This window comes from Oreochromis niloticus, unplaced genomic scaffold (genome assembly GCF_001858045.2).
Source record: "Oreochromis niloticus isolate F11D_XX unplaced genomic scaffold, O_niloticus_UMD_NMBU tig00007365_pilon, whole genome shotgun sequence".
In the NCBI taxonomy this organism is placed as follows: domain Eukaryota; kingdom Metazoa; phylum Chordata; class Actinopteri; order Cichliformes; family Cichlidae; genus Oreochromis; species Oreochromis niloticus.
The window spans coordinates 103,786-121,447 of NW_020328518.1; the positions used below are offsets into that span (position 1 = coordinate 103,786).

The 17,662-nt window shown below is 46.3% G+C and overlaps 1 protein-coding gene and 1 long non-coding RNA gene across 2 annotated transcripts; one reads left to right on the forward strand and one right to left on the reverse strand.

Annotated features, from left to right (window-relative positions):
- Positions 1 to 10,621: 10,621 nt before the first annotated feature.
- Positions 10,622 to 11,126, forward strand: LOC112845442 (uncharacterized). Its single transcript, XR_003218260.1, has 2 exons — positions 10,622 to 10,736; positions 10,855 to 11,126. It is a non-coding gene; the product is annotated as an uncharacterized LOC112845442 (long non-coding RNA).
- Positions 11,127 to 14,894: 3,768 nt separating this feature from the next.
- On the reverse strand, positions 14,895 to 17,208 carry LOC109195263 (uncharacterized). The gene is made up of 3 exons (XM_019347223.2): positions 16,981 to 17,208; positions 16,568 to 16,850; positions 14,895 to 15,179 (listed from the first exon to the last, which is right to left on the reverse strand). The coding sequence occupies exons 1-3, from the start codon at positions 17,109 to 17,111 to the stop codon at positions 14,895 to 14,897; spliced, it is 699 nt and encodes a 232-aa protein (XP_019202768.1). The 5' UTR covers positions 17,112 to 17,208.
- Between the last annotated feature and the right edge of the window lie 454 nt (positions 17,209 to 17,662).

A 17,662-nucleotide genomic window follows, 5' to 3' on the forward strand; every position in this document is an offset into this window, starting at 1 on the left:
GCGAGTTTACCTGGTGATATTCTCATGCGCGACGCGATTGCGAAAATAGCAAACAATTAACACCACGCCGATGTTGTTCACAGGACAGCAAGAGTAAAACGATCGGGAGACTCTTGTCGTCCTTATCGTTCCCCTCGTACGTGTTATTACTCTGATTTCAGCGTTTTTGCTTCACAACTAAAGCGTGCAGTTTACTTTGTGTGCACTAACATGGACTCGAGTCAACCAGCGCCACCTCTGGCCAAGTGCCACAGCCTACAGCCAGATCAACTCGTGACACACATCTGCACCACGTTTGAATTCGTTTCATGCACAATACATTTGTACCTTTCAATTGTGTCTGTTTGTGCGTCATGCAAATAAACCTTTGAAATGAATGAAATGATATCATGTATTTATTATTGGCCTACATTTGTACAAAATTCCAAATTATATACACAAAGTCATAGGAATCACCACTCCAATTGGTCATCATGATTTTAATATTTTTGCCCATAAGAAAAACGTCTTGAACAAATATATGACACTAATATTTCACTAGTGTTGTAACACCACATGTCGTTAGCATAGTCTGCCTGTGTCTTTTCTCTGCAAACGAACATTTTAGAGTTGGTTGTTATATACAGTCTGTATAAGTGTGGTCAATCTAATAAAGATTTGTAAGGAGATGGCAGTTACTGTGAATTTACAGCAGTTACACAGTGATTAGTAATAAACAGTCTCCAAAACTTGCATATGATCATCAATTTGGAACCCATCTACTGACTATCACACAGCAGCTGGAGCAGTCTGTGACAACAGACACTGGACACTCATTGTAAGACATCACACAACCATGAGAATTTAAAATGAAATTACTAGCTTTTTCATGATTGTTATTTGTTTTGCAAGATAATGTATCTAAAAGAGATGAGGGTTGTCTTTGTTGACCCATTTGGGGCAACACAAGCACAAATGGATAAGTGCAGGGATGTAACAAGGTAAGCAAAAAAGGCTAATGTTAACCACAGTAGTCATTTTTCTAACTTGTACATGTGAATTACATAAGGCTGCTGCACTGAGTAACATTCAGTACCTGTTTTTTACAGAGCTCTGGTTGGGAGAAAATGTCCAGCCATTGGCAAATGGACATGCTCAACTGTTGCCCATCCAAAACAGCAGGACCTTACATCCTGTGGCGTCTTTGTATGCAAGTTAAGTAAAATGCTCACGGTGTATTGTACCTGAATGAACGGGTTCAGCTTGCAGAACAAATTCGTTCGGGGACCAATATACTCTACCCTGTTGACGAGGAGGGGGTGCCAGGCTCAGACTGGACATAGCGCTCTCTCTGATCCAAAACTCAGGGCAAAAAACAAAACCAACAAAATAAGCAGACAAAAAATGCATGTATCAATCACCTGGATCACCTGTTGAGAAAGAAAAAAGAAAACAAGCAGAAGAAAACGAGAGCAATAGAATAAACAACATCATGATGATATATGGGAATATAAGACTAAATACTTAATATTAAACATTATTGTGCAGCACGTAAGATCGACAGCGCACAGTGTGCTTTGAGGTAGGAGCCAAAAAGGGTGTAGTTTGTGTGTGAGAGCACCCGTGTGTACACCTGTGAGCATGAGCGCGCTTGTATTTAAAAGGTTCCTTCATGTAATGATCTGTTAGAGGGTGTGGGGGGCCACTGCCCCGTCCTCCAGGGCATGAAGCAGGTATGGAGGAGATCAAGACTTCAGACATCCAGAGGCCCCCAGAACACAAGTGACCAAGGAAGACCAATAGAGGGGCAGCTGCACCACTATCCCAGAAAGAGCTGAGGAGAGTCCCAGATGAGGGGTCACTCAGCAGCCGCGGAGCAGAAGCCAGGGGGGGTTGCAGTGACGTGCCCGTGAGCTCCGCCGGCAGCCAGCTGTGAGGCCAAGGGCACCCCACCCCCGAAGTGGCCCGAGCGAGCCCCAGGCTCCAGGCCCCGACAAGCAGCCACCAAGGAGTGAGCTGCTGTGTACCTGGACACCCATCCCCGGACACAGAGAACCACCAACGCACCGATGTCTGAGGGCGTCTGCCACCGGCAGGGGAAGTGGTGGGGGGAGATAGGCCTCCATACCTTGGAGGGCCTGAGATGTCCCCAGAGAGGTGGCGTCTGATACCCCTGACATATAGACACAGACATACAGGCACACACAGATACAAACATCCATTCCCACCCTCATGCTCTCATAGGCAATTACTCAACACTCACCCAACGTGGAGACAGACATAGAGAGACACTGTACACACAATCACTCTCCCCAAGCGTACTCTAAGCCCCGGGTCTAGGTACCCTTGCCCCTGGAGGGGGAAACTGCGCCCAGACCCAGGTGGTGTTACCCTTTTCCCTGCGGTGGGGAGAAGCAGACCGCCCCAACTCCGCAGCGGCAGGGAGGCCCCACATTCCAGACCCCAGTCGGATGCCCAACTCCTCCTCCTAGCCCCCCCCGCTCCAGCAGGCCGCAGAGAACGGGGGTGTAGGAAGACTCCAAACCTCCCTCCACCCGCTCATATGTAGTGTTGATGCATGTGTGTTCTAAGGTGCATTTAAAACCCAGGAGGGCATGGAGCTACCTGCCAAAGAGCAGCAGGTAAGCGCATAGCCCCTCCTGCTAGCCCTCAATGTCTACATGTATTTAAAATTGAGAGGTGGGCAACGACGCCAGGGGTGAGGTGTACACCCTGATGGTCTTTTGGATTCCGTGTAGCGTGCCCACCCCCAAGATCCTATATGTATGTGTTATGAGAGTGTGAGTAATGTGAATGTCTAAGTTGTGGGATAAAATTGAGGCAGAGGCAGCCAGAAGGGGACAGAGGGGGGGATGCCTCCCCTGCATCCTGGTGACACACCCCTACCCCAAGGCCCTGCATGTGTGGGTGATTGTGGTGGAGCGGGAAGAGAGAGGCAGCTGGAGATGGGGAGGGAAGGAAGGGAGGGGCAAGTGGCCCCTCCCTGGGGCCACCTCCCCCGCTGACCTCAGTAGGCACCCCCATACTCTGCAACCCGCCAGGGAAAGGGGGCCCAGGCCCATCCGGACCGGGGCCCAGTGCAGCAGCGCCGCCTGGCCCCACAGAGCCTGGGACAGCCCACCCGGCCCCACTGCAGAGAAAACTGCACCCACCCCGTCATCCACTCATCTTCCAGACTACACAAGACAATAGACGCCCAAGCTGAGATCTTCCACCACCTCTCCTGTATCTCCCCCTCCTGCAGAGAGAGTTCCTGAAGAGAGGAGAGCGCCTGCAAGATGTAACAACCTCCCCCACCAGTTGAAGAGCCCCCCAGGTGGCTCGATGCACTGGCGGCAGGGCTGGGCCCCCATACGCCCACAACCCCGGCAACACACCAACCAGGACCCAAGCCCCCGAGGCCCAGCCAGGGCCCCAGCCCAGAGATGGAGCGCCCCCAGAACCCCACGCCCGTCCCGGACCCACCCAGGGGCAGTCAGGCTACCAGGTCAGTAACCCACGTCCGTCAGCACAGACCCTCCCCTAGCCCTGCTGCACGCAGCCACGAGGAAACCATCACCTAAGAGCCAACAGAGCCCTTAATAGGCCATGACCACTACCCCGGGTTGAGCCCTCCAAGGAAGATGCTCCTGGGGAACCCCCCGATGCCCTAAGCCTGTCCCTACCCCCACACCAATCACAACAGTGAAGGCGGGACCAAACTATGATCCCCCACCCCCACTAGGTGATGGAGCTGATCAAAGGAGCCCAGAGCAATTGATCTGATGTGGTGGCAGAGGCTGTATCAAGACTAATGTAATCTAATAGATGATTTCTATATTGGTTAGAATTAATATTATTTTTATTTTTCCAGTTCATGAGGACTGTTTTCTTGGCTATCCATAGGGCAGTGAAAACCATATGGGCTATATTCTTTTCTGTAGTGACATTATCTATGCTGCCCAACAGACATACTAAAGGGGAAGTTGGAATGTTACATTTCAGACACTTTGATAAGTCTTCACATATCTCGCGCCAAAACTTCTGAACTGGTGGACAGAACCAAAGAGCGTGGATATAATTGTCCGGTGAATTGGTTTGGCAGTGTGAGCAGTTGTTGGTAGACGTAAAGCCCATCTTGAACATCCGATGACCTGTATAGTGCACTCTATGTAGTATTTTGTATTGAATTAATTGAAGACTGGGATTTCTAATTAGATGAAAGGTTTTTAAGCAGATCTGAGACCAGAAGTTTTGGTCTAAGTTAACTGATAAATCCACTTCCCATTTTGCAATAGGAAGTGATATTGACTCATCTATTTTAGAAAGCATTCTGTATATTTTGGATAGTAATTTGGGGGATTTAAGAGTAAGAAATTGAACCACACTTGGTGGTGTTTGTAGTTCAACTTGACCCGGTTTAAATTTCTTTTTTACTATGGATTTAATTTGTTGATATTCTAAAAATCTTTTCTTGTTGATCCCATATTGTGTAACTAGTCTGTCAAATGAAATAAATTCTGTTCCTTCTAGTATATGTTCTAAATATTTGATTCCTTTACCACTCCAGTCTGAAAAGTTTATCATATTATTGTTTTGTAATATGTCAGGGTTGTTCCAGATAGGTGTACGTTTGCATGGGATTAATGAAGACTCTGTCAATTTTAGAAACTCCCACCATGCTGTCAGAGAAGAGCTGATGTTGACACTTTTGAAGCAGTCATGTCGTTGGATGTTTGAGCTGATAAATGGTAGATCTGAAATCTCTAGATTATTGCAAAGTGCTTGTTCTACATCTAGCCAAGGTTCATCTAAGAGGGTATGTTTTTGCCATCCTGAGATAAACTGAAGCCTGTTGGCTAAGAAGTAGTGCTGAAAGTTAGGTAGTTCTAATCCTCCTTTATCCTTGGTCTTTTGTAGTGTTTTTAAGCTTATACGTGGGGGTTTATTTTTCCAAAGGAATTTGGACATATATGAATCTAGAGATCTGAACCAATCCTGTGGCGGTTTAGTTGGGATCATTGAGAATAAATAATTTATTTTTGGTAAGACCATCATTTTTATAGCGGCAACCCTCCCCATGAGTGATATGGGTAGACATTTCCACCTAGCCAGATCACCTTCTACTTTCTTTAAAAGTGGGATATGGTTTAATTTAGTTAGATCTGCAAGCTTGGGAGAAACATTAATACCTAAATATTTTATATTTCCAGATTGCAGTGGTGTAGGAGAAGAATTATGGGAGGAGCAATTAATCGGAAGGACTGTAGATTTTGACCAGTTAATTGAGTAATCTGATATTCTTGCAAAAGAATTTATCAATTCAATCACCCCAGAGATATTGGTTTGTGAGTTTTGGAGAAAAAGTAACACATCATCCGCATAAAGGCTGATTTTATGTTCCAAGTTCTTGCATTTTATGCCCTTAATTACTGAATTCTGTCTAATTGCTGCTGCTAGTGGTTCAATAAAAATTGCTAACAGTGAAGGGGAGAGTGGGCATCCCTGCCTGGTGCCCCTCAGGAGACAGAAGCTGGAGGATGTCTGGTCATTTGTTCTGACACAAGCTGTTGGGGAATTATATAATATTTTTAACCAGTTAATGAAAGAGGATCCAAAACCAAATTTGTGTAAAGTTGCAAATAGAAATTTCCAGTTAACTCTGTCAAACGCTTTTTCTGCATCTAAAGAAAATATTGTAGTTTCAAGGTTTTTACTGTATGAGTAGTCTATCAAATTAAGTAATCTACGTGTATTTGTTGATGAGTGCCTACCTTTTATGAAACCAGTTTGGTCAGGATGAATTAAGAGGGGGGTTATTTTCTCTAGTCTCTTCGAGAGAGCTTTGCAGATAATTTTAAGGTCTACATTTATAAGTGATATTGGACGATAGCTTGAGGGATATACAGGGTCTTTGCCTGGTTTTAGCAGGAAATTAATGTTTGCAGAATTCATATTTGATGGAAGTCTGCCCTTTTCTTTGATTTCCAACAACGTTCTGTAAAAAACTGGTGCTAGAATCGTCCAGAATTCTTTGTAGAATTCTGCAGGAAAGCCATCTGGACCTGGAGCCTTATTATTGGGCATACTTATCAGGGCTTCCTGGAGTTCACCTGATGTCAGTGGTGAATCCAGTGCCATTGCTTGAGTGTCTAATAATTTTGGGAGAGTTATGTTGTCTAAAAACTGATCAATTTCCTTTTTAGATGGGTTTATTTGTGGTGAATACAACGATTTATAGAAATCCCTGAAAATGTTGTTTATTTGTTTCGGGTCATATACTGTGTTCCCAGATGAATCTTGAACAGCACATATAGTTGTTTTTTCTTTATTTATTTTTAGCTGGTTTGCTAGAAACTGACCGGATTTATTACTATGTTCATAATTTTGTAAGCGTAGTCTTTGTACTAAGAATTTTGTTTTTTTTATCAATTATCTCATTTAATTCTAGTTTTGTTTTGCATATTTTGTTCAATGTTTCCTGATCTTGGTGGGACGCGTAGGCTTCTTCTAGTGATTTGATGGTTTTTTCTAATTCCTGAATATTTTTGTTTTCTTTTTTCTTTTTATGTGATGAGAAAGAAATTATTTTACCTCTCATCACAGCTTTCCCTGCTTCCCATAAAACAGAAGCTGATGTTCCGGGAGTGTCATTAAAGTCTAAATATGAAGTCCACTCTTTTTTAAAATATTTAATAAAGTCTTCATCTTTAAGCAGTGATGTATTAAATCTCCAGTTTTTACTTGGCGTAGTATTATTCTTGTGCATTAGTGTTAAAGATACAGGAGCATGATCGCTGACAGTTATAGGGTCAATCTCAGTGTCTGAAATGTCCCTCAGCAGTGAGCTGCTGACCAAAAAATAATCCAGACGAGAGTAGGAGTGATGAACATGTGAGAAGAAAGAATATTCCTTACTGGTGGGGTGAAGGGAGCGCCATGCATCGCAAAGACCAAAGTCGCTCATATACTGTTTGATTATATTAGTGGACCGCCAATTACGCTGAGTTCCTGCTGTATTGAGCCTATCCATTTCTTCATTTAGTCCAAGGTTGAGGTCGCCTCCAAGAACAAGTGTGCCATCTAAGTGTTCAGAGAGTGCACTGAAAAAAACGTGAAAGAATGAGGGATCATCAACATTTGGACCATATACACTTACAATACATAGCTTTTTATCAAGTATAGATAGTTTAATGATTAAGAATCTGCCCTCTGGATCTATAACTGTATCGAGTACTGTGAAATTAATTTTTTTATGGATTAAAATTGATACTCCCCTTTGTCTAGAATTATAACAGGCTGAGAACACATTAGGAAACTCAGGTGTTTTAAGTTCATTCGAACCTCTAAGAGGTCTGTGGGTCTCTTGTAAAAGGACAACATCTGCCTGTAGTTTTTTGAATTGGTTAAATATTTTTAACCTCTTTTCTCTGGAGCCAGCTCCATTTACATTCCATGAGACGAATCTCAGTGCACCCATAGATGTCTGTGTATAACTAGGGGTGTATGCTGTGTGTGTCTCTTAGACAGGTGGAGAGAATACATCACTTGTTCATAAATAAAGAGACGGAGAGAGAGAAGGAATATGTGGCGAGATGCTCTGACTATGTGTTTGCCAGTGTTGGGCAAGTTACTTTGAAATAGTAATTCAATTATAGTTACTAGTTACTTCTTCAAAAAAGTAACTGAGTTAGTAACTGAGTTACAATATTCAAAAAGTAATTAATTACTTGGAAGAGTAACTATTGCGTTACTTTAAAAAAAAACAAAGAACGTTTAACCCCCTGGGATCCAGGGTATAATTGGCCATTTTTTTACTACTCTTGATTTTCTCTCCACATTTTACCTTTAAAAACTATTTGCTTTGCCTTGTTTGGTATCATTCTTTTTAGCACAACCTCACGTGCCTGAATTTACAGTTATGTTCTCATTTTGTCATACTGTATAACCAGAATTGATCTAAAATCAGACAAAAAACATAAAATCACAGTAGAAAAAGTTATATTTTTACTGTAACAACCATAAACATGTTTAATGAATCATATTTCATAACTTCAAATGCAAATATTAATTGTCAATTTTAAAATCCTATGCACAAGTTTTGCAAACAACAAAGTTATTTGCATCCATTTACTTTTTACCCCTTTTTAAAATAACCATTTCAAACTATTTACAGAACAATCAGCTGTTCTTCAATAAGATGGCACACAAATTATTTGTGCCACTCCAAAAAAATCATTTCTGTCCACTATAAAGGAGAACATCACAGCCTGATACCTGCAGGTCTGACAGCAGCAGGTGTATCACTGCTGTTTCTACCTGGAGACAGCAGTCGCCTCATTGTTCTGACACACAACACAAAACTATCCACAACACTACACACTAACTACACAAGACAACACATTAACTACACACTCCAAACACGCTAAACGTCACAAATCTCACATCTCAAAACTCGCTCTCTCTCTTTTCCTGCTCTCTCTCTTTCTCTCTCTCCCTCTCTCTTTCTCTCTCTCTCTCTCTCTCGCCGTCACTCCTAAAACTTTATTTTGTTTTGTTTTTTTGCTCATAGGCAGAGAGTGCTTGCTAGCACTAACGTGGCGAAACTATTGAGGAAAAAACGCCGCGTATATATTGTTTATCAGGACTCTGGTTTTACGTGGCCTATCGACACAATTTAAAAACTGGCACCTTGTTGCTTTGTCTTTAAGTGGTCATGTGATTGACTTACCACGACTACTTTATTCTTCCTCAGTCAAACAGCAGCACTCATGCGATTGTTTTGCCCCCTTAGCTCCAGGTGTTGTGCTAGACAGTGATCGTGATTACCGTCCGCGGGAGCGCGCAGCTGCTTAAAGCTGTAGAACCCAGATTACTTACAGCTACTTCCTGCAGCTGATATAAAATGCGGTAAGCTGAACACAGCGTCAACCGTCTGTTTGTTGAAAAATAGTAACGGACCGCGTTTCCTTGTTAGTAACTGTAACGCCGTTGTAACGATAGGAATAGTAATTAGTTAGATTACTCGTTACTGAAAAAAGTAACGCCGTTACTTGTAACGCCGTTATTCCCATCACTGGTGTTTGCATATTTACTAATATGAGTACGCTTGGCTTAAGTGTGTGTATCCTGTAGGTCTGTGTGCGCTGTCTGACTGATGTAAATGTGCTGCCGTTGCGCGCATGACTGTGCGTGATCGTGCTGTGCGTATGTGTCGAAATAAAGGATGTTGTTTGTGGATGAGTCTGGAAGCAGGTGATCGAAGCAGTGAAAGAAAAAAAAGAGAGAAAGAAACCAAGGACAAGGGTGAGCAGCATAAAAACAAGAGGGGGAAAAAGAGAGAAGAAAAAACGAGAAGGGAAAAAACCCCCCCGGAAACATTCCAATCAAACCATTGACGGAGATTGACGGTGTTAATTCTGCTATGATATCACACCTAAGATGCGATTTGATACTAGTAAGTTAAACAGATGTTAATGCAAGTTAGTGTGAGTGGATGGGGAAAGGGTGTAGCAGATTCTTATCTGGTGTGAAGTTAATACAGCCACGGAGTGATGTCGGGGTCGCGGTGGAGCTGTCCGTCCACGTACAGCCGGTCCACAGCGATGACAGCGCGGGAGCCCTTCTGGATGAAGCCGCGTCGGATTGGGAAGAGGACCCTGCATCGTTCCAGGATCTCTTTGGGGAACTGGTCGTTCACGCTGAAGTCTGTTCCTTTTAATTCCCTGCCGCGGCTTTTCACATGTTCCTTTTGATTGAAGTGGCCGAATTTGGCCACAATAGGACGTGGTCTCCAGCCCGCAGCCCGCATGAAGCCGAGGCTATGCACCCTATCGAAGACGATGTTCTTCACCGTGTCCTCTGGCAGCTTCAGGTGGGTTTTGATGAAGCTTTTTACCGTAGTTTCCGCATCCTCTCCAGCGGCTTCTGGAATACCAGAAAATACCAGATTATCACGCATGACACGAGCTTGTAGATCAATACCTGTTTCTTTTATTTTTTTATTTTCTCTATTGAGCTGGGTAACATTGTCTGTGAGATATTTCACCGACTCCCTTAGCGTGGCATTTTCAGCAGCGAGCGTTTCCACCTGCTGCTGGCTGAACTCCAGGGATTCTCGCAAGGATTTAAATTCCCGGTGAAGAATCTACACCAAGGACAGCCTCGCGTCGAAACTGGACAATCGCTTGTCGATTGACTCCAGTATGTCGGCAATATCTTTGCCGGCTGGCGATGTTGTGCCGGGGGAATCTGCCGGGCGAAGTCTTTTCGACGATGGCGTCTCAGATTTGGCCGGGGAAGCTGCACTCTGGGCATTTCTTCATCACTAGATCCTGAAAGCACTGATCAATGTAATCTTGGAGAGCCTCTAAACTCTCCCCGTTGTTCTCCAGGGTGTTGGAGATTATTTAGACAAATGTTGTTAGTTATAAGACAATTGATAAGTGTATTTGGTAATACTGAAGCTTAAAGGAATTTGTTCAAATCTAAACTACCATTCGCTTTAATTTTCCGCCAAAATCTCCGGCGTCTGACGTCAGTTACAACATGAGTCGCTTACCTTGTCCGTCACGTCCGTCACTTACCTCCCACAGGAAACGTGTAATGTGTAATGAACTTCCCTAATGTGTAATGAACTTCCCCAAAACCATTGCTTTGGTCTGGTGGGCGTTCTTTTAGTGGGCTTTTCTGTCACGGCCTGCGTGGCAGACTATGATGAGGGGAAGGAGGACCCAAATGCTGGACTCTTTGATGAGGTCAGTGTGTTTATTTACAGTGATGCAAAATAATCCAAACAACAATAAATCCCCAGTGCGTTCCCGACTCTGACATGTCCTCTTGCCAGTGTTAGTGTTCTTTGTCTCCGCTCCTCAGTGTCTGAGCACCCCGTGCTCGCTGCCCTCTCGTCTCCACACTCCTCCTGGGGAATAACAAAGAGGCAGCCATCAGCAACACCACAATGCGGCAGACTAACCTTAACTAACTCGCCAAGAGACTAACGTGAAGTTACGCAGTGATCCAGCATCGGAGAGAGCTCCACCACACTCCTAAGTAGCTCCTCTGACGAGGCTTGATCAGCTGCAGGTGTGAGTAATTCTCCTCCGCAGGTGTGGCCAGGCTCCTGGCTGACACACACACACACACACACACATACCTAGATACACAAACATGGAAACAGGAGACAGCAGCACCAACAACACACATGTCCATAACTTCTTACAGGCCCTGGGTCACCCAGACCCCGGTCCCATGACAATTTCTCAATACTAAGTAGGCCTAAACACCAGGGTTTGGACATGTGTGGACCCAAACTATACTTAAACTTTACCCTTTTTTGTGTGTGACCAAATACAGTTTACAGTTTTTCTCAAATGCAAAAACACATTTCACAAACGTTCCCACCATGTTCCCCAATGTCTAAACACAACACCCTTTTCTAAAGCTACATAAACACAACCACACCTTCCCACTGCAAAACTCAAACTTTCACATCAAAAGAGCAGCTCGAAGCTTTCAAAAATGTAAACCCTATACACATCATTACACACTACAGCAAAACAATTGAAAACACAATGCTCAATTTGTGAGAAGGTTCTTTGTTTCATAACTGCCAATGCATATTTTTCAAAACTATACAGTAACGGATCGTCGTAGATCTCTGCAGAGGATTAGGCATTTAGATTTGTGAGTTTCATATGAAGAGTATAAATCTATAGAAAATCCTGCATGTACGTACACTACTGTAACACAACTCAATGCAAAAACAGAATCTATTGCACACAACAGTACTCTTGAAAACATGATCAGGGTGTGACGTTTTTTTATTTACTTTATTCACACCACACACACACCACAATCACTGTGCGGCATCATGTCGCTGAGCTGCATCGGGCCACATCACCTCATCCACATCGCAGGCTATATTGTCTCTCGCCAGGCACCGCGGGAAAAACGCCCTGGAATGGCGAATCCATCCTTGGAAGGCCTCCGCTGGGATGTCAACACAGGCCAGGTCCATTGCCCTTAGGAGGTTCTCTCTTGTGTATGGTTGTCTGTCATAAACCTTCCATCTCCACGATGAGAAGAACTCCTCTATAGGGTTCAGGAAAGGGGAGTAGGGTGGCAGACAGACGTTTAAAAAGTGGTCACTGTTGGTGGTGAACCACTCTCTGATTTGGTTTGTTCTGTGGAAGCGGACATTGTCCCAAATGATCACATAAATGTGATGTGCGTGTCACGGTCCTGGGTCGGTGACCCAGTGTTTTGAGTTTCTGGTGTCTCTGAGTTTTGTATTATGATCTTAGTTCCCTTTGTTCCCCCAGTTTATTCTTTAGTCTAGTGTCTTAGTTTGGCCTTCTTGTATTCTCTTTAGTTCTCTGAGTATTTAATAGCTGCCCTCTGTGTCTCTTTGTTGTTGTTCTGTGTTTCTTAGTTGCTCTGTCTCCCCTAGTCTAGTTTGCGTCTGTGCTACTTCCTGTTTTACTTTGAAGGTCCATGTCTCTTGTGAGTGTATTCTACTTTGCTCCCTCGTCTCATCAGTTCTGATTTCTCCCAGCTGTGCTCCCCTTCTGTGTCTCATTCCCCTCGTTACTTCCCAGTGTATTTTAGCCCTGTGTTTCCCTGTGTCAGTGTTGCGTTCTCCCTCATGCTGTGTGTGATTCTCCCCGTGTCTCCTGGTATGCATTATGATTAGTTTCTCCCAGTTTAGTTTTGTATTGCTTGTGTTCTGTTCTCCAGCAATAAAGCTATGCTTTTGAGTTCAAGTTCTGTCCCCGTGAGTTTGCGTTTGGGTCCAATCCCTGCCTGCCACACAGCGAAACATGACAGAAGAACGTGACCAGTAATGGATCCAGCAGACTCCGTATGGTATCGGCGACCCGCAGTTTCCACCTTCCTCAAGGAGAGGGAGAGGCAGAGGGCTAGGTGTGCCTGGGAGCACAAGTCACCCTTCGATGGGTCTCGTTTGGCTCTGGGTGGGCCCCGCAGCTTCCAAACTGCGATGGCTATCGCCGTTCCATCAGCTGTTCCGTCAGGGATGTGAGGGGGCAAGCGGTACCCCTCGACAGCAGTAGCTCCTCAGTTTGCTGGTGTCACTCCACCGCTGCTCTCAGAATTCAGGCCCTGCAGGAGGGGCAAGCAGCGGCGAAAGAAGGATTATGTGGTGGAAGACACTGGGCTTACTCCGCTGCAATCCTTTGCTTTGTTTTTGGGACTTCCACGTTCGGAGCTACACAAACTTCCCGCCTCCTCGTCCCAGCCTGGCCCACCAAAAGACTTTCGGCCCGGTCTGCAGGAGGATTCGCAGTCTGGCTTACCTCCCTCTTCCCGGAGTGAGCGACGCTCACGCAGCCGTTGCTCCGCTTCCTCTGGACAATCAGCAGTGGTGAGCAACAAAGACTGTCTTTCTCATGCTCCTCCTGAACTCATGAACGTAACAAACAATAAATCCACCCCTAAGATTCTGAAGACTACCTGCCATGCAAGTGAATCTAAATCTACTAACTTAAAGGTAGTTGAGTCTGTGTTTGTTAACCCTGTGAACTCCTGCTCTGAGGATTTAAGAACCTGTTTTCATTCTGCACAATCTGAACCTAGTGTTAAAATGACTAAGACTACTCTACTTAAATCTGGGGGGAGAAATGTTCGAACTGCTGTGAAATTTCCGGAGGCTTCAAGTTCTGTTTTCAAGTCAGCTGAAAGGGAGGTGGTTAATGTTTCTAAGCCAGCCTTTCAGCCATGTACTTTTTAGCAGGGGCACAGGCAGTTGGTAGGGACAGCAATTGCAGGCTGTAACTTAGGCTCTCTGAAGGAAGAGGCTGTCTGTTCCCCAAGGACATTTAAGTACTCTAGTTGCACCTCTCTACAATCTATTAAGAGTGTGGCTCCTCCCAGGAACTCTCCTGTGTCCCCGCTAGCTCGGTCTCCTGTGTCCCCGCTAGCTCAGTCATCTACCCAACCACCCACTCCACTCACACCACAACCGTTACTACAGCCACTAGTTCAGTGTCCAGTGTCACCTGCAGTGCAGTCCCCAGCTCAACTGCCTTTTGTTCACTCTCCTGCCCAGGTGCCACTAGCTCAGTCTCCTAAACCTCCAGTTCAGTCTTCAGTTCAGTCCGCTGTGCCGGTTCAGTCCGCTGTGCCGGTTCAGTCCCTTCGTCCGCTGCACACTCACCCACCTGGTCGTCTACACATTCAGCCAGGGGTCCCAATTACCTCTGGCCCTACATCAGCTCCTGCTGGAGGCTCGGGTGAGCACATCCAGCACTCTGCGGCTCCCACGCCGCCATCTGTCTCCGCTGGGGGTTCTGGAGAGTCCGGCCAGCACTTCCTCGTCTCCGCTGGAGGGTCCGAGGGGCCCATTCAGCCTCCTGTCTCCGCTGGAGGGTCCATGGGACCGCTCCGGCCTTCGTGTCGTGTCTCCGCTGGAGGGTCCGTGGGACCACTCCGGCCTCTGTCTCGTGTCTCCGCTGGAGGGTCCGAGGGATCCATCCAGCCTGCAGCGCCTCCGTCTCCGGCTCCCACGCCGGCTGCAGCCTCATCATCCACGCCTGGTCCAGCCTACGAGTCTTCATGCTCGCCTGGTCCAGCCTCCGTGCCTTCATGCTCGCCTGGTCCAGCCTCCGTGCCTTCATGCTCGCCTGGTCCAGCCTCGGTGCCTTCGCCTTCATGCTCGCCTGGTCCAGCCTCGGTGCCTTCGCCTTCATGCTCGCCTGGTCCAGCCTCCGTGCCTTCATGCTCGCCTGGTCCTGCCTCGGTGTCTTCGCCTTCAGCGTCGCCTGGTCCTGCCTCGGTGTCTTCGCCTTCAGCGTCGCCTGGTCCTGCCTCGGTGTCTTCGCCTTCAGTGTCGCCTGGTCCTGCCTCGGTGTCTTCGCCTTCAGCGTCGCCTGGTCCTGCCTCGTCTGGGTCCGCAGCTAATCGGCCACTTTCCAGGCCACTGGCCAGGCGCCATCACCATCGTGGGCGGCCCCCAGACCCCCTTCGCCATCGACGATGCCGCCGGCTTCCGCGCGGCCGGCCTCCAGACCGCCTTCGCCTGAGTCGCCGCCGTTGCCGTGCGCACGGTTGGCCCCCTGAGCTGTTTCTGCGTCGCCGCCGTTGCCGTCCGCACGGTCGGCCACCTGAACTGCTTTCCCCTTGGCTCCTGTACTGTCGGGACCAGGGTCGGCCCCCTGAACTATGTTTCTGGACTCCATTCCCTGCAACCCATGGTTGTTTTTGGCCCGCCTGTTTTGTTTTGAATGGTTTCCGGGGCCCCTGTGCTTTTCATGGACATTTTGTGTTGGGCTCTTTTCTGAGTTCCTCGGTTGGACATTTTGGTTTTGTTCCGAGCCCTCCGTCCTGGGCCCCCACCGCCCGCCCTGGTCGGGTTGTTTTGTGTTTTGGGGCGTTTTTTGTTTTTCCTGTTGGGCTGTCTGGAGCCAGCCCTTAAGGGGGGGGTACTGTCACGGTCCTGGGTCGGTGACCCAGTGTTTTGAGTTTCTTGTGTCTCTGAGTTTTGTATTATGATCTTAGTTCCCTTTGTTCCCCCAGTTTATTCTTTAGTCTAGTGTCTTAGTTTGGCTTTCTTGTATTCTCTTTAGTTCTCTGAGTATTTAATAGCTGCCCTCTGTGTCTCTTTGTTGTTGTTCTGTGTTTCTTAGTTGCTCTGTCTCCCCTAGTCTAGTTTGCGTCTGTGCTACTTCCTGTTTTACTTTGAAGGTCCATGTCTCTTGTGAGTGTATTCTACTTTGCTCCCTCGTCTCGTCAGTTCTGATTTCTCCCAGCTGTGCTCCTCTTCTGTGTCTCATTCCCCTCGTTACTTCCCAGTGTATTTTAGCCCTGTGTTTCCCTGTGTCAGTGTCGCGTTCTCCCTCATGCTGTGTGTGATTCTCCCCGTGTCTCCTGGTATGCATTATGATTAGTTTCTCCCAGTTTAGTTTTGTATTGCTTGTGTTCTGTTCTCCAGCAATAAAGCTGTGCTTTTGAATTCAAGTTCTGTCCCCGTGAGTTTGCGTTTGGGTCCAATCCCTGCCTGCCACACAGCGAAACATGACAGTGCGGGCCCAGGATGGTGTTGTTGGCGGTCCAGGAGGATGTTTTTTAGCTCCTCTAGGAAGGTGAGGAGACGTTGGTTGTTGTAAGACCCAAGGACAGCATGCCGGTGGACAAGCCCCTCCGAACCCATGACCGCACAAAGATGGTAAATGGTAAATGGCCTGTATTTGTATAGCGCTTTACTAGTCCCTAAGGACCCCAAAGCGCTTTACACATCCAGTCATCCACCCATTCACACACACATTCACACACTTGTGATGGCAAGCTACGCTGTAGCCACAGCCACCCTGGGGCGCACTGACAGAGGCGAGGGTATTATTACGGCCTCTTTGCCTTCGTTTCTGCAGGTTGAAGCCAGCCTCATCCAGGAAGAGGTACTCATGAGGTCTGGCCATCGCATCCAACTGTAATCCTCTGTGAAAATGTGAAAGTGCACAGGTGTTCAGAACAACAGTCAATCAGGTAGCACAGTATTGTCCAGAAGTAATGTAGGCCACTGAGCAACACAGTATGTCCACTAACTGTACTGTGAACATGCATGTATACTTACTTGCACATACTCGTAACGTAGGTCTTTGTGTCGCGTAGAGTTGCGTTCAAAGGGAACCCTATAGACCTGTTTCATCCGCGTCTTTTGGCGCCGGAGAACTCGGTCTATTGTGGCCAAGCTGACATCGTCAATGCTCTCAAAGTTGACATTATCGGCAATGACTTTGTCTCTGATCTCCCGGAGTCTGATGAGGTTGTTCCCACGAACCATATCCACAATGAGGGTTTCTTGTGCCGCTGTAAATATGGCAACCCTCACACCTCTATGTGGCATTCTTTCAACTCTAAAGAAAGAAACATGTGTTGTCAACTGACATGTGTTACAATACAGTCACAACTGATTTGAAACCAATAGACAACTTTCACAGGTTTGTAAAACTGTATTGTGACAAAGAAAGCAATAGAGTACAATACCTGTTGTGTTGTCTGAATGCCCTGATAATGGTGGCCACGGTGAACCTACTCAGGTTTGGACGGACTCTTAGTCCTGCTTCAGCCATTGTCATGCCATGGACAATGACATGGTCAATGACTGTTGCTCGCATGTCGTCCGTAATGATGGTGCGAGGTTGTCTTGCTCTCCCTCCTGGACCTTCTCCTCTCCCATGTTGGCCTCCTCCTCTTCCTCGTTGACCTGCTCCTCTTCTTCCAGGGCCAGCTCTTCTCCCTCCTCTGCATCGAATTCCTCTTCCCCTGACTCTGCCTTCATCCATTGTGTTTATTTGGAATCTTCAGAAAACTGTGCACTCTGAATTTGCTTTTATACATGTGGTCACAGCATTAGCAACAAGTGTCTTCAGTTTTAAGTCGTTGTGTGTAATGAATGACGCCAGGTGTGTTCATTGTGTTCAAATATTGCTGACTGTGGCAAGCATGTTGCATCACATGAGCTTTCATTTGAGAATATGAGCAGAGTTCTTTTGCAACTTGTGTTTTAGCAAGGCAAAATGTGGTTAGATTTATGACAACGGAGGATTGTGTTCTGTGAATTGTGTCTTCATGTGACATGTGTTTATGATATTGGTAAATGATGGCTAGATTTAGTAAATGTGTTTAGACAACTGGTCATTTGGTTTAGAGGTTTGGCGTTTGTGTT

Excerpts from the sequence above, each read along its gene's own strand:
- LOC109195263 (XM_019347223.2), bottom strand. The coding sequence starts at position 17,111 with ATGCGAGCAACAGTCATTGACCATGTCATTGTCCATGGCATGACAATG. Across the intron at positions 16,851-16,980 it reads GCATTCAGACAACACAACAG|AGTTGAAAGAATGCCACATA; the intron begins GTATTGTACTCT and ends TTCTTTCTTTAG. Across the intron at positions 15,180-16,567 it reads TACGTTACGAGTATGTGCAA|GGAATGGAGTCCAGAAACAT; the intron begins GTAAGTATACAT and ends CATGGGTTGCAG.